This window comes from Saccopteryx leptura, chromosome 3 (assembly GCF_036850995.1).
Source record: "Saccopteryx leptura isolate mSacLep1 chromosome 3, mSacLep1_pri_phased_curated, whole genome shotgun sequence".
Taxonomy (NCBI): Eukaryota; Metazoa; Chordata; class Mammalia; order Chiroptera; family Emballonuridae; genus Saccopteryx; species Saccopteryx leptura.
The window spans coordinates 270,504,868-270,520,710 of record NC_089505.1 but is presented as its reverse complement, the minus strand read 5'-3'; the positions used below and the strand labels follow the sequence as shown (position 1 = coordinate 270,520,710).

Genomic DNA, 15,843 nt, shown 5'->3' with positions numbered 1-15,843 from the left:
AGTACAGAAAGCAAAGGGCAGGCTCTTGCAGATGGAAATTCCCAGGGAACTCTCAGCAGCACGTCCTGACAGTCTCTGCCAGCTCATCCAGCCTCCCCTCCAGGTAGCCGGAAACCCCAGTCACTCGGCCTGGGTGTTCAGAAATTAATTTGCTGGCAGAAGAATCTGGCTAAGAAGGGGAAGCCTGAACTTGACTTAGCTGCCTGCCCCTGAGGAAACATGAGAAGGAAAACAGGGTCTTTCCCGGGATCAGCAGAGGAGCTGGCCCTGGGACGGCTCTGCTCTGAGAGGCTCCACTCACTGTCTCAGCCAGAGAACAGTCCCGCAGCCATCTCTCTGAGCCGTGTGTGCCCTGCTCCCCCCAGGAGCCCCTGCGCACCCCCAAGGGGCAAGGATACCTGGCGACAGTAAGGTGCCCAGATGTGGCTGATGGACTGGCTAAGTCACCGAGAGCCCATAAAAGGGGTTTCACTGAGGCCACCTGACCTTATGACAGGAGGGTCACCAGCCCTGGCCACGGACCCAGCCACTCTCCCTGCCCCCCGCATCGCTGAGCTGGGGTGTGGGTGCTTTCGTGCAGCCTATCTCACGACAGAGAAAGCCTCAGCCAGGAGGGGCAGGTGTGAGTGCATTCCTGCCACCTACACTTGTGGGTGGCACCCCTCCCTTCTCTCACAAGGACACACTCTTGGGGAAGGTAGAGGGCGTTTGCTGCCCCTTGCTGGCCCCTGTCCCTGGTTATGTTTTCCTCTTGGAAAGGGGTCCTGGCTCCTGCTGCCCCATCTCCCCGGAAGCCTTTCCTCCTTGGGCACCCCAGCCACCCGGAGAGATGGCCCTGCATGAGCTTTCAGCTCCTGGGCTGTAGTTCCCAGAGATGTGACTTCTGAAGCAGTTCTACCATGCGACCCGGCCTCTTCCCTCTCCAGATGCCCTGGAAAGTTGGGAAGACAGCATTTCTGTCACCCACTGCCCTCTGATGAGAGCGTGGCCATGAATCATTTCCCTGCATTTGTTCCCTCTTGCTCCCAGCATGAGGCTGATGTCTTATTCTTGAAGTGGGTTGGGGGGATCGAGGGCGTGGCCATCTTCTCTCCAGACCGGGGTGTGCTGCAGCACATCTCAAGTCCCCAGAACTCCCCACCACATCCCCGGCCTCCCTCAGGGTGTGGTCTGAGTCTGAGCGTCAGGGTTCTGCCTCATCGAGCCCTGAGGTTCTGGTTTTGGATCAGGCCTTTCACAGATGCTCCAGGATCCAACAAATCTCTGCTCTCTAAGGCAAAAGAGGTGAACTGTGGTTACACAGAACTTCCCCCATCACCCTTGGGCTGGCTCATCCCCAGTCCTGGGGGGCAGGACCAGACAGTAGAGGTGACACCCATCTAAGACAGACACCCCAACCTACCAGTCCTCAAGTTATGGGGACATGGAGGTCACTTCCTTTCACTGGCTCAGTTTTCTATCAAACGAGGAAAATAATTCAAGACCGTATGAGCTCCAGCAATAGTTTTAGGGCTCAGATGAGTTGAGAGCCATGAAAAGATAAGTTAGTATCAGGAATTTTTGTTGCCATTTGTGTGGGAGACTTGGTGGCAAGTGGCCTAAGTTCCACTGTTGATCAGGCTGCTATCGGGTGAGGGTCACAGGCCCAAATTTCCTTGTGCTTTCAGGTGGCCCATGGGTGCACAGGGTGGGGGCCAGGGACCTAAGACCTGCCTTTGGGTTGCTTTTGGGGCTGGTTGACTGGGACGGTTTTTTGTTTTTTTGTTTTGTTTTTTTAATTTTATTTATTTACAGGGACAGAGAAAGGGACAGATAGGGACAGACAGACAGGAACGGAGAGAGATGAGAAGCATCAATCATCAGTTTTTCGTTGCGACACCTTAGTTGTTCATTGATTGCTTTCTCATATGTGCCTTGACCGTGGGCCTTCAGCAGACTGAGGAACCCCTTGCTTGAGCCAGTGACCTTGGGTCCAAGCTCGTGAGCTTTGCTCAAGCCAGATGAGCCCGCCGCGCTCAAGCTGGCGCGACCTCGGGGTCTCGAACCTGGGTCCTTCCGCATCCCAGTCCGACGCTCTATCCACTGCGCCACCGCCTGGTCAGGCTGGGACGGTTTTTAAACCCCAGTGTCAGAGCCAGCTTGTGCCTGAAGGTTCGAGCACAGCCTTTGAGTCTGACAGACCTGGACTTGATGCCCACTTTGCCTGAACTTGCTGTTTAACTTTGACCAAGTTCCTCAACCTCTCAGAACCTCAGTGTCCTCATCTGTAGAATGGGACCATAGTGCCAAGCATGTAGGGATCCTGTTAGAATTAGGTTGAATAACTGCAAGTTAACAGCCCAGTGGTTGGGGTTACTTTTATCTTTTTCATTTAGCAGTGTGGCTCCCAGGCCAGGTTCAGACGCTCTTGCTTTGCATAGGGAAACAGAAGCCAGGGCCCAGCCCCAGAGACTCATTGCAGCAAAGCTGCTCAGTTCTCAGTGAGCCCACCAGGCCGAGACACAGATGTGCAGGATGTTGACCCCAACTGCCCTGTGGCTGGCTGGGACAGGAACATACATAGTACAAGGCCTGGCTGACCTTAGTTGAGAGCATGGGCAGCCTGCTCAGTGGGCAAGAGTGAGCTGACAGATGAAGGAAATTTGAGACCTGGTCTCGCAGTCTCATATGTTGGGTGAGACTCTTCAGCTAAAGAGGCATGCTGGGGCCCTGAGGCCGAGGAGGCAAAGGAGCAGGGAAGGCCAGGCTCTGGGGAGCCCTGCACTCTGACCCATTATCATGCCAGGCTGGTTCAGCCTCTGCTTCGGACTCTAAGGAGGAAGGGCGTCCTGAGCAGCTGAGAAATAAAACTCGGTGCCCGGCCTCTGGACGTTTCCTGCCTCTGGATGAGGATGCAGTGACAGAACAGGAGGGTCTCTGGAGCCCAGGACGCCTGTCTGCTCTGGGCCCCTCCTTGTCGGCTTCCTGAGCTGTAACAGGTGGCTTAGAGGGGCCGGCAGCCCGAGGGAATGGGAGGGCCCAGAAGTCTTGAGCTCTGCTGTGTGTGTGTGTGTGTGTGTGTGTGTGTGTGTGTGTGTGTGTGTGTGTGTAGAACCTGAGTTGTGTGTGTGTGTGTGTGTAGAACCTGAGTGTGTGTGTGTGTGTGTAGAACCTGAGTTGTGTGTGTGTGTGTGTGTGTGTGTGTAGAACCTGAGTTGTGTGTGTGTGTGTGTGTGTGTGTAGAACCTGAGTTGTGTGTGTGTGTAGAACCTGAGGTGTGTGTGTGTGTGTGTGTGTGTGTGTAGAACCTGAGTTGTGTGTGTGTGTGTGTGTGTGTGTGTAGACCCTGAGTTGTGTGTGTGTGTGTGTGTGTGTGTGTGTGTGTGTGTAGAACCTGAGTTGGTCCCTTGTCAGTGGAGTCTTTCTGCCTCACCAGCTCTAGTAGATGGGGAATGTTGCTGCTTTTTGACAGAAAAGTTCAATAGGAAGATCTTATTGGTCATTTGACCTCCTGGTGTTGTGGTTTGTTTTTTTGTTGTTGGTTTTTTACAGAGACAGAGAGAGAGTCAGAGAAAGGGACAGATAGGGACAGACAGACAGGAACGGAGAGAGATGAGAAGCATCAATCATCAGTTTTTCGTTGCGACACCTTAGTTGTTCATTGATTGCTTTCTCATATGTGCCTTGACCGTGGGCCTTCAGCAGACCGAGTGACCCCTTGCTCAAGCCAGCGACCTTGGGTCTAAGCTGGTGAGCTTTGCTTAAACCAGATGAACCCGCACTCAAGCTGGCAACCTCGGAGTCTCGAACCTGGGTCTTCCGCATCTCAGTCCGATGCTCTATCCACTGCGCCATCGCCTGGTCAGGCTGGTGTTGTGGTTTTATTGTGAGTTTATTCCTCATTTCTCCCCAATGCTACCTGAAGTCTGTAGTTCCTGATGGAAAAGTAAGGAAGGAGGGAGGAGAGAGAGTTCTGGGGGCCTGCTGTGTGGGGGTGGGAGGGTGCAGGCGTGTCCCCCAGCACGGCACTCACTGGTGTCTGGAGGCCCCTGCCCACCCTGCCTCCCCACCCCCGGCCTGGCACGGCCTCCAGCACACACTCTGAGCCCTCAGCCCAGGCTCAGAGACCTTCCACAAGATGAGGGTGGTTCCCCCGGCACTGGAGTTTGGAAAGCCTTAGGCTGGTGCGTGGGCTCCTGAAGTACATGCCAGCCCTGAGGAGGAAGCGGAAAGGAAGCTTTCTGTCATCCTGTCACAGCTTCAGATCAGAGTGTGAGCGAAGCAGGAGCACTGCTAGCTTAGTTTAGCCCCAGGATCAACGTCAGAAAGACTCACCCCTGTTGACCTGTCCAGCCACCTCCCCCACGTGGCGCTGTCTCCTGGGCCCAGAGCAGGGCCTCTGCAACGGGCCCCCTTCAGCTGCCTGTTCCAGGGCTTCTCTTCTGAAACCTAAGGTCCAGAGGCTTTGCTGCAGCCTCCTGACTGAGGCCTGAGGGCCTGGCCATGTTCAGGGTGGAGCCCCCCTAGGCTGGGTTCCAAGTGCGTCTGGCAGCTCCCTCAGCAGGGATCTCTTTCTCTGAGAGTCTAGGAGGGGGTGTCATCAGCCAGGCATCGGGTGGGATCGGGAAGGATTTGTGTCCCTTCTCCCAACAAGGAAGTAGGAAGGACCCATCTGTGGGGCCACCCCAGCTCCAATGTGGTGATGGATGTAGTGATATGTGGGCTGGCTTCTCGGCCGGAAAAGCCGCCTCATTCCAGTCTGGTTGGACAGGTTGAGGCTGACATACCTGGGAGAATCCAGCATGCAAAAATGTGGGCCTCCCTCACGGAGCATGTCAGCACCCCAGGATGGGTGAAGGGGGGAGCCTTTCTGTGGGGCCGCCTCTGAGGAGCCCCTGTGGGGCTCCTCCCTGCAGCCCAGGGTCCCCGAGCAGGAGGCTCCAGCTGACTTCCAGCTTCCCAGCTGGAAGGACTGTGACAGAATCCCAGGAATGTGCCTTGAGCTCAGAAAGAAAATTCCCAAAATAACTTCTATAAATACTTGAGGGTAGGGGCAGGGAGGGAGCTCTCAGCATGGCCGGCAGCTGGCCTAGCACTGGGGACTACTTCCCAGGGCCAGCCGCCCCCAAAAGAAGACAGACATGGCCAGGACCTCCTGCTGTCTCTCCCTTCCGGGGGACAGTGTCAGGCACTGCATTAATGGGGTGAGATGGTGTTCAGTGGCAGTTCTGAGAAATTAGACGGGATTCTTTTTCTCCTTCATCCCCATCCCAGCCTGCAGCCCCCGAGCCCGCCATGGAGCTCCACAGAGAACCTGGGCTCCTAACAGGGAGCGGCCCCCTCGGGGAGGCGGCCTGTCCTGTGGCCCTAAGTATGTCACTAAGCAAGCACGAGTGCCTCTGGTGTGAGTGGCTCTGAGCCCAGGACCCTCCCTCCTGAGTTGTAGTGAGCTGCTGTCCTGTGGGGAATGGTCACGCAGGCAGGGGCCAGGGACCTGTGCCTCTGAGCCTAGAGAGGAGGACAGGATCGCGTTCCACAGCCCGCTGTATCGGAGTACAAGGTCAAGGTGATGGGTGTGAGCTGGAGGGACTGCTGTCCTCAGAGAGGGCTTACTGGGGAGCAGGGTCCCAGGTACATGAGATGTGTCCAGATGTTGACTGCTCCCTGAGAGCCAAGAGGGAGGGGGGAAGGAATGGAGGAAGTTGGGAATTTCTGGGACTTTTCCCTCCAGCCCTGCCCCTCCCTGAGCAGCTGTAATCAACCCTGGCCCCTCTTAGAGACATAGTGTTTCATCATAAGCACTTGCACCTCGCTTTCTGATCCCTGTGCATGGGCAGCACAGATGTGGCCTTTCCCAGGTGAGGGTCACCAGCAGGTCTGGTTTCTCTGGGTTCAGGATACCCCCCCCCCCCGCCAGGGTGGGGAGGAGTCCACAGGGACATTTGAATGGAATTGCGTTCCCACCATCTCCAGGAGACCTGTTCTCTGGGCAGCTGGGGGCCGGGGTGCCAGGAGGGTGACGGCGGGCCCTTGGCAGTGCAGGGTGGGGGCAGAGCAGGTGAGACCTGCAGTCTTCCCGGGCGGGCCCTGTCCAGTTGTCAAGCAGCAAACAGCTCCGAGTTGCTACCAAACATGAACGGGCTGGTGTCTCAGGCAGGTGGCAGCAGATCCTGTTACAGGCCCTGGGCCTCTGGGCCTCTGCCTGACCCCAGCCCGGTGTCTCCTTTCAGGCTGTAAGGTCAGCACCCCAGGGTGGTGGGGACATCTCCAACCCTAGCCTAGCCTACAGTCTTGCCCCGCAGAGAGTCCTGCCCTGTAGAGAAATCAGCTGTCTCCCCCCACCCCCCACCTCCTCCCAGGAACCTCTGCTCATCCTAGGGACACTTCCTTTCACCATCTGCCCACCATTTGCCCCAGCTACGCGATTTCAGATTCATCATTGCAGAATCCTCACAATAGCCTACGAGCAAGGACTCTTCTGTTCCCACAGTTTACAGATGAGAAAACCGGGACTCAGAGAAAACAGGGCCCCTGCCCAGGGTCACTGCACGTCTCAGAGGCAGAGCAGGTAGTCTTGTGGCTGTGGAGCCCTGGGCTTGTCCTCAACGCTTAGCATGCAGAGCAGCCTCCTGCAAACCTTCCAAACTGAGGCTAACACACACACATGCACACAGTCCCTGTTCAGCCTGCAGGCAGATCTGGCCCCTTCCCAAACACCCACATGCTTCTTGAGATTAGGGGTTTTCAAACTCATTTTTAGATGGAGCCCTCTTTTCAAACAAAATCTCGTGTGGAAGCTCAATATAGCAATCTGAGTATGTAAAAGCCTGTGCGGCCCCTCCCCTCCCTGGGAGGGTCTGCTGGCCTTCCCCCTCTGTCCTCTGTCGCTCCCCAATGGGCAGCACTTAGAGGACTCAAACCTTCCATTTTTGGTGCTTAATTTTGGTGTCTGGCAGCCTGTCATCTCGCCTTCCTTCCCTCCTCCCTGTGGGCCCTGTTCCATCGTGAGCCGCTCAGGGTCCAGCTCCCAGGCCCTGCGGGCAGAACAGCTTGGCCTGGAGCCCTTCTGGCCAGACTGGGCACAGCCCTCTGCTCCTAGGCAGTCCTGAGTCAGCACCGCTCCCATCTGGCCAGAGCCGGAGCTGGGGCTCCTTCCGAGGCTCTGCCCGGCCACAGCTCCCCTGTCCTCCCCTGTCCTCTGCCCCGTCCTCGTGGTTCCCTGGCGATGGCTTCGCCCTGGGTTGAAAAGGCTGTGATCGCCTCTCTCTCTCCCTTTCCCGGCCCCTTGTCCCTATACCGCCAGCCAGCAGCTCCGGAGAGGGAGAGGCCTTTCCTGGGGCTACCTGAGCGCCATCTTTCCCTCTCGCCTATTGGTCATGTTCCAGGCTCTCAGAGGACTATATGAAATCAAGCATGTGCATCTTCCCGAGTGGGTCTCCATAGTAACGGAGAGCCTAACTCTGGGGAGCGTGTTGAGGATGAAAATGTTCCAGCTAAAAATGTACATGGCCATCAGTGGGCGGGCACCCGAGAGGGGGCTCCCGGCACAGAGAAGGCAGCTCCCCATCCCCACGCCAGCCCCCGCCTGTCCAGGAAGTCAGTGTTCGTGTTTGACCTCATATCTCTGTGCCTTACCTCGTAACTTTGGACGAGAGGAAGTCCCCCTGTGCTGTCCTCCTGTGCCACCTTTGAGGGCTGGGATACAGTTCGGTGAGATGGTATGGTACAAAGCAGCCTTTCTGGGAACAGAGGCCAAAAGAGAACCCCAGCCCCTTCCTCTGCCCCCCTGTATTCTTCCCAGTATGAGTGGAAGTGAACATCTTGAGGCAGGTGCCAGTTTCACTTCCTTCCCGACCCACTTTTGTGACAGTTCCTGTGATTTCCTTTGTCTCTCTGGCAATGGAGTTTTTGGAACCAAAGGTAAGGCCAACCTTCTGGCCACCCTCTCAGATCCTTGGCCCAATGACCGTCCTGTGACCCTCACCTGCCAGGCCAGCCTGGGATGGGCATTAGGTCCCACGACCCAGATGTCCCTAGCAAGACTGGCTGCTGATGCAGGTAAAAGGTCTGCCCCCAGCCCCGAGCGCTTGAGGTGCAGCAGACCTCCTTGGTCTCATGGCGTCCCCGGGGGGTGGGGGGCGGGCAGCAGGCCTGGAGGTTACAGAGCATTGCCTGAGACTCATGCAGGCCAGAAGCTGGTCGAGTGTTTTTCATAGACTGACTCGCATCAGCTTCACAACAACCCTCCAGGGGGCAACTGTGGTCTTTCCCATTTATGGATGAGGAAACCAAAGGCCAGACAGAGTGGTAGATTGCCCAGGATCCCCCAGCTGGTAATGGGGTTACTCACAGCCAGGTCTGCTAACGTAAAAGCCCATCCCTTGGGGCCAGTGGGTGATCTAGGAGGCTGGGCTAGAAGCAGGTCTGGGGTAGCGACAGGTAGGATTTGCATTAGTCAAGGGCATGGTCGCTTAGCCATACCCAAGCCTGAGATGCCACGTCTGGGGCCCTCTCCAGCTGCTGGCCACGCTGCTTCCACTCTTTCCCCTGATGGCCAGGGTGCCCCTGCCCCAGGATACCCTCACTAAACCCCCACCCTGTGCTTGCTCCCCAGGGTCTGATGCTGAGTCGGCTGGGCCACAAGTGCCTGGCCCAGAAGGTGCTGCGGGACGCCGTGGAGAGGCAGAGTACCTGCCATGAGGCGTGGCAGGGCCTGGGCGAGGTGCTGCAGGCCCAGGGCCAGAGCGGGGCCGCCGTCGACTGCTTCCTCACTGCCCTCGAGCTGGAGTCCAGCAGCCCGGTGCTGCCCTTCTCCATCATTCCCAGAGAGCTCTGACACGCCCTGCAGCAGCGGCGAGGGAGGGCAGGCAGCAGGGAGCATGGATCGGGAGGTACGGGGCCTCAGGGAAATATATCTCCAGGGAGCACTTCAGCAAGCTGCAGCCCTAATTCTCCTCGCCTCCCCCTTCCCACCCCTGCATTCCCTCTAGGGCCAGTTGGATCTGGGAGCTGCTCTTATGGAGCTGGGTGGACCAGATTTGCATCAAAAGCAAATTCCTTGCTCCTTGGGACTCAGACATGGTGGCATTTATGAGCAAGGAAGTAGTTGAGAGTCCACATCAACCTGGGGGCCCCTCCCCAGAGTGTCTGTGCATCATCTAAATGTGTAAGGTCTATGTGACTTGGCTCCCAACCATCTAGAAACTCCTGTACTGTACTTGCTACCCTCCCTCAACATCCCTGACCCTTGCTTTTCACTTTGCACAAGCTTTAGTCTCGAACCTCAGCTCTGGGCTCTCCAGCACCAAAGATGAATCCTGCAGGCTGTTCTCTGGTTGGGCCAAGAGGATTTTCCTGGGTTCCTTCTCTGGTGTCCAGAGGACAGTCCACTTGAACCCTAAGTGATTTAAGGAGTCATGGTGACTGACTTGCTCCCTGAGAGCATCACAGCGGTACTTCACACACACACACACACACACACACACACACACACACACACACACACACACACACCATGCCTCTCTGCCTTGGAGAGCCCACAGCTCTGGTCCCACGCCCCAGTCTCAGGAAAGGTTTTGGATCTCTCTCAGGTCTTGCCCAGAGCAGTCATGGCTTGAACAGTCCGCTGGCAAGCGGGAAGATGGGCTTCCGGGTTCTTCTAGCAGACTTTTAGTGGGTAATGCTCAGCGTTGCCATTCTTTGCCCGATAAGGCCAGTGGGGACTCACTGTGCGCTCTTCTCTGCTGCCAAGTACCTTTGAGGCCTATGGTGTTGGGCAGGGACATTGAGCACTGGCGCTAACTAACCTTCCATTTCCTCCCACCTCCATCTTCCTGGAAACTCCCCAGCGAAAGCCACCTCCTTAGACTCTAGGCCGCAGCCCCAGGTTGGGCTCAGGATACACACATGGCTGCTGGACCCAGCCCTTTCTGATACCTTACATCACACAACATTTCTTCAAGCCGTAGCTTCTGGCAGTGGGTACGGTGTAGATCACTAGGGGTTATGACATGGGGGTGGGGAGTTTCAGGGCCTGTCCCCTGCCCATCTCACCACCCACAGCCCACTTCACCTTGGGCCTTCTTGGCCATTTGGTTCCCTTGCCTGGCACCAAATGGTTGGAGACCTGAGGAGGAGGCGGAGCCTGGCATCTGCTAACTGGTTAAATGGGTCTCTGGATTACTTGCCAACTTTGTCTGCAGGGGTCCTGGGTGCTGGTGGGTGGGTGTCCTCCCTGCTGCTCCACTAGCCCACTGCATCATGCTCTTCGGATTCTCCCCAAGAAGTTGCCCCCCTCCACAGGCCTATCAGGGGAATTCCTTTTTTATTGCCTTTGGGTTTTCATTTTAAAGCTCCTTCAGGTACTTTTGTCATTTTAAAGTGTGTGTAGAAAGGTCTGGCGAGGACTGCCTTGGTCTGTCACAGCCCGGTCTCTGTTGGAGAGCCACCCTCCTCGCCCCACGGGTTCAGCACTGCACCCCAGGTTCTTCCCAGGGACAGCGTGCGCCTCCTGGCCTCCCGCCAGGTAAGCGACACTGCAGAGGACGCCGGGGTCGTTTGCCTCTCGGTCGAAGGATCTCTATTATGTGTGTATGTGTGTGTGTAAATATATATATATATATATATGATAGAGCTCTATTTTTATTCTGGAATTCTGTTAGAAAAAAAATGTAAACAACACAAAGCAAATGCCATTGATTTGCCTTGGAAGGCCCAAAGATGTTGGTAGTCAGTTCTTGGCAACAGGAAAGGCACCGAATGCATTTTGACTTGTGTGCCCTCAGAGGAGGTCTCAGCGGGCTGGCCCAAGTTGTTGACAGTTTGCAGATTGAATAAAGAGACCCCTGAAGGGGAAGCAGGTTTGTCTGAAACTGTGTTCATTCAGCGCGTCAGGGGGCCCTGGAACGGAGTGAGTATTGCAGGAGAGGGGCCTGAGGAGTCATGCAGGCCAGGGCCTGAGCCACGCGGGGTAGGAGTTGGAGGAACAAGGAGGGGAGGGAGAACGGAGTGGGTATTGCAGGAGAGGGGCCCGAGGAGTCATGCAGGCCAGGGCCTGAGCCCGCGGGGATGGGAGTTGGTGGAACAAGAAGGGGAGGGAGAACGGAGTGGGTATTGCAGGAGAGGGGCCTGAGGAGTCATGCAGGCCAGGGCCTGAGCCACGCGGGGTGGGAGTTGGAGGAACAAGGAGGGGAGGGAGAACGGAGTGGGTATTGCAGGAGAGGGGCCTGAGAAGTCATGCAGGCCAGGGTCTGAGCCACACGGGGTGGGAGTTGGAGGAACAAGGAGGGGAGGGAGAACGGAGTGGGTATTGCAGGAGAGGACCCTGAGGAGTCATGCAGGCCAGGGCCTGAGCACGTGGGGATGGGAGTTGGAGGAACAAGGAGGGAAGGGAGAGGCCCGCTGAGGGAGTTGTGATTTGACTCCAGCGAGAGTGGAGGAGCACAGGAGCACAGTGGGGGCTTGGGAAGCCTTCCAGGGCCGGCTGAAGCCTAGAGATGGGTGGGAGGAGGCAGAGAGGGATCCCGGCAATGCCAGCTAGAGTGTGTCTTTAGATTCCCCGCCATCTGTCCCTTGGGTAGCTCTGAGCCCCTTCCTGCCTTCAGGACCCAACTGGAGAGCCCCGGGCCAGACTTGCCATCTGGATAGAGAGACGGTTCCAAGGGCAGTGCCAGGGAGCAGTCCCCTCCAGCACCTAGGGCAGAAGCACCGGGGAGAGGGGGGAGGATCTAGGCTGCGTCCAGACTGGCCACCTGTGTGGAGAGGTCCGTACCAACATGTGTCTAGTATATGTTATGCCACACACCAACATACTACATACATTATAAAGTGCACTGAATTTTGAAGGATGACATATTTACACAGGAGCTCTTCATGCACCCCAGGGGGTTACCTGGTGTACCCCCAAGGCTGCACCCACCCACTTTGAAGACAGCTGTCCTTGAGGCTTTCCCTAGAACTTGGGGATGACCTAGACTGAGCTTTCTGCCCCCCTGGCCTCCCTGCACCTGGCCTCCCCCACCCTTGGTGGGGTTCTCCCCACCTTGGCTCTCGTCTCCATTATGGTTTTGCTGTCCAAGGAGAGGTTTTGCTTGGAACCTTTAGGTGCCCAGCTTCTCCTCTGCTGTGATGCCTCCTATTAAGGAAACAAATTCACAATCCTTAGTGATTTAACAATATCAGATTATTGTCACACCCTCACCCCCAGCTCATGCTCCCCTGGGGTGAGAATTAAAGGCCTTAGGTGATGTTACACTATCTGCCAGCCCTGGAGAAAGTTCCAGAAGGGTCATTCTTCAAGAAAGAGTGGAGGGAGGGAAGGTCTTCCTGTTCAGTTGCTGAACTGACCTCAAGTTGGTCAGATGTTGAAAAGTCAGGCAGGGCTGGACACATTTCCTGACCCCTGGGTCTTCAGACGCCTTGTTCACACACGAACCCTCAGTGGCAAGGAGGAGTGTGTCCAACCCATTATGTCAGAACAAGGACTGAGGTCTGAGAACAAGACTTGTGTCGCATTGTCACCCCATGGCCCTCCAGCGCACCCGCCACTCCAGGACACAGCCCTCCTGTATCAACAGTGTTTATCTGCAGACACAGATATGAATGGAATCCCAGCCACCACCACCCAGACTCCTTTCTGGTACCAAAGTGCTCATTGTTGCACTTGCAGCCCCTACCCAGGCATTCAGATGTCACCATGCAAATATTTCTTGGCCTTGTTTGGGAAGCAGCCAGCTAAATAAACCTCCAGCCCATGCTGCCTGCCCTAGTGACAACCCACTGTGATCCCAGAGCCCACAGGCCAGCCCGGCCTCAGGAGGACCTGGGGACTGCTGGAGCACTGATGAGATGGACCCCATCAGCCCAGAAAGGACTAGGGAAGGTACTTGGGGCACACCCAGGGTCACGGGGAGGGCAGTATTTCAACCAGAAGAATGCTTCATTCCCTACCCCAGCTATAAGTTAGAGGGTGTGGAAGGCTGAATATCATCCCCTTAAAGGTGTCTATGTCCTAATTCCCAGAACCTGTGAATATATTCCCTTACATAGAAAAGGGATTTTGGACCTTGGGGAGATTATCTGGATTGTCCAGGTGAACCCATATAACCACAAGAATCCTTAAAAGAGGAAGACAGGAAGGTCAGAGTCAGGACTAGATGTGATAGAAGCAGGGATTTGGAATGATCTGAGGAAAGGATTGTAGGTAGTCTCTAGATCGCTAAAAAAGACGAGGAAACATTCTCCCCTGGACCCTCCAGAAGGAATCACCTGGCTAACCACCTTGTCTTTAGCCCAGTGAGACTGATTTTGGGATTTCTGACCTCCAGAACTCTAAGAGAATAAATCCGTATTGTTGTTTTAAGCAAAAAGTCTATGGTAATTTGTTATAGCAGCCACAGGAAATTCATACAGATGGTTTAGATTAAAAAGCTACCCCAGGCACAAGATTGCACACGTGGGCTCAGGGGGCCCTGCAGTCCAGCTCCCATGCCCAGCCCAGGACGGGTTGAGGATTAGAAGCCATGCCTGTCATGCTTTCAAGGGTCCCTTCTGGCTCCATTGAATAAAGGAAGCTCCAGTAACTTCCTTTCTCCTTGTTGGCCTTCAGTTACCATGCAGGACCCCTGAGCTGCGGGACTTCAGAAGAGGAATGAGGGGCCAATGGCCAGCCTTCATCAAGCACTAGGCTCCCTTTGTGACCCCCAGAGCTCCCAGTGCCCTGCCTGCTGCCCCACCCTGTCCTCTCCCACGCCACTCAGTTCCAGCACAGTGAACTGAATGAAAAGTCTCGTCAGTCTCTGCTGCCTGCCCCCTCTTAGGCCACTCTGGTGAGCAGAGATGCTGTGTCACAAGGCCTGAGCCCACCTTCCTGTTTAAAGTCCTCAGGGACTAAGCCATACTCGCACCCAAAGCAGCCACACTGCTACCTCCCTACCCTGACGGTGAGCCTCTCTGAGCCCCCACCGCTCTTCAGAAGGGTGACACCTTCTTCTGGGCTCTGCTATGGCCAAGGGTGTTGTTAACAAGGCAACAAGGAGCACCCTCTGGGAGGGAATCTCCACATGTCCCCCCCTGGGCCTCCCCTTCCTCCAGCTCCCCCCTGTCTGTCTGCAGCTGGTGCCTTATTTTCTCACCACCCCAGCCTCGAGGATTTAGCCTTGGCTCCCCCTGCCATCCAGAGTGGCCTCTTCTCTAAGAAAGCTGCAGAGAAGCCCATAAACCCACCCAGCCCCTGCAGCCCTGAATCCAGAACCCACACACCCACCTGCCTTTGGGCCTGGAAGGCTTGGCAAGCCTGCAGCCATGCCTTTGGCCAAAACCGAAGTCTGTGAGGAGCCCAGCCAGGGGGTCAGGCTGGTGAGAGGTGCCGGGGGTCAGGCCTCTGCTGTCTTTCTGACCCGGAAAAACTCCACCTGTTATTGCTCCAGGCATTAGTTTCACCCCAACTCCCTGTGCTTTTTCCCTTTGGACTCAGCCAGGTGCTAACAAGAGTTAATTTCTTCTTCACATCCGAGAGGGCCCTGTCTTCTCCTTAAACTTTTAGGGTTGGGAGAACTACCTGTGCCCTCACCCAGCGTTATTGGTGATTGGTGCCTTCACACCATCTCAGTGGTGGTTCTCAACCATGGCCACTCATTGGAATCAACTGGGGTGAGGAAGCTTTAAAGACATACTGCGCCTGAATCCTACCCCCAAGGACTCTGATGTGATCTCTCTGGGAACTCACAGCACCAAGATTCTTAAAGTCTCCCTGGGGATTCTAAAATGCAGCTTAGAACCACTGATTCTGAACTTGTAGATTGTTAACTGTGTGTGTGGTTTTTTCTGGTTGTTGTTGTTTTATTCAATGAGAGCAGGGGAGGCAGAGATGTGCCCCAACCAGTATCCACCTGGTAATTCTAGTAGGGAGCAATGCTCTGCCCATCTGGGGTGTTGCTCCATTGCTCAGCAACTGAGCTCTTCCTAGTGCCTGAGGTGGAGGCCATGGAGCCATCCTCAGCACACAGGGCCAACTTGCTCCAACCAAGCCATGGCTGCAGGAGGGGAAGAAAGAGGGATAGAGAGAGGAGAGAGAAAGAGCAAGAGGGGGAGGGGTAGAGAAGCACATGGGTGTCTGCCTCTCCTGTGTGCCCTGACCAGGAGTTGAATCTGGGACATCCACATACCGGGCCGACATTCTACCACTGAGCCAACCAGCCAGGGCCTTGAACTGCGTTTTTAAGGTAACAGGGCTTTCAAAGCAATCCTAGGAGTGGGATGAGTCCTCCTGGCAGTTCTGTGCTGCATGTGGCCTCAGGCAGGTAAGCGATCATGCTGGAGGCAGGGCCAGCCACCTAAGCAACCTGTGGCCCTCAGCTTCTGGGTCTGGAAGATGTCACTGCAGGTCCAGAAAGCAGTGACAAGAGAGGGGAGTGAGGAAGGAGGGAAAGAGAGGAGAAGAAGGGGGAGGAGGACAAGCTCTCCCCATCAGCGCTATGACTTTTTTTTTTTTTTTTTATAAATAAATTTTTATTTTAATGGGGTGACATCAATAAATCAGGGTACATACATTCAAAGAAAACACTTCCAGGTTATCTTGTCATTTAGTTCTGTTGCATACCCCTCACCCGAAGAGAGATCTTCCTCCGCCACCCTCCATCCAGTTCTCTCTGTACCCCTCCCCCTCCCCCTCTCCCTCCCTCCCTCCCCCCACCCCCCATAGCCACCACACTCTTGTTTATGCCTCCCAGTCTCGCCTTTATGTCCCACCAATGTATGGAATCCTGAAGTTCCTGTTATTTTCTGATTCGCTTATTTCACCCCGCACAATGCTACCAAGACTCCACCATTACGCTATAAGTGATCCGATGTCACCATTTCTCCTAG

The 15,843-nt window shown here is 55.5% G+C and overlaps 1 protein-coding gene across 2 annotated transcripts in view; it reads left to right on the top strand.

The window, feature by feature from the left end:
• Positions 1-10,850, top strand: part of TTC7A (tetratricopeptide repeat domain 7A) — a 145,850-nt gene extending 135,000 nt beyond the window's left edge. For both annotated transcript variants that reach the window (XM_066378326.1, XM_066378325.1), the window contains exon 20: positions 8,594-10,850. In XM_066378326.1, coding sequence (XP_066234423.1) covers positions 8,594-8,815 — 222 coding nt within the window. In that variant the 3' untranslated portion in view covers positions 8,816-10,850. The remainder of the gene's footprint in view (positions 1-8,593) is intronic.
• Positions 10,851-15,843: the final 4,993 nt, after the last annotated feature.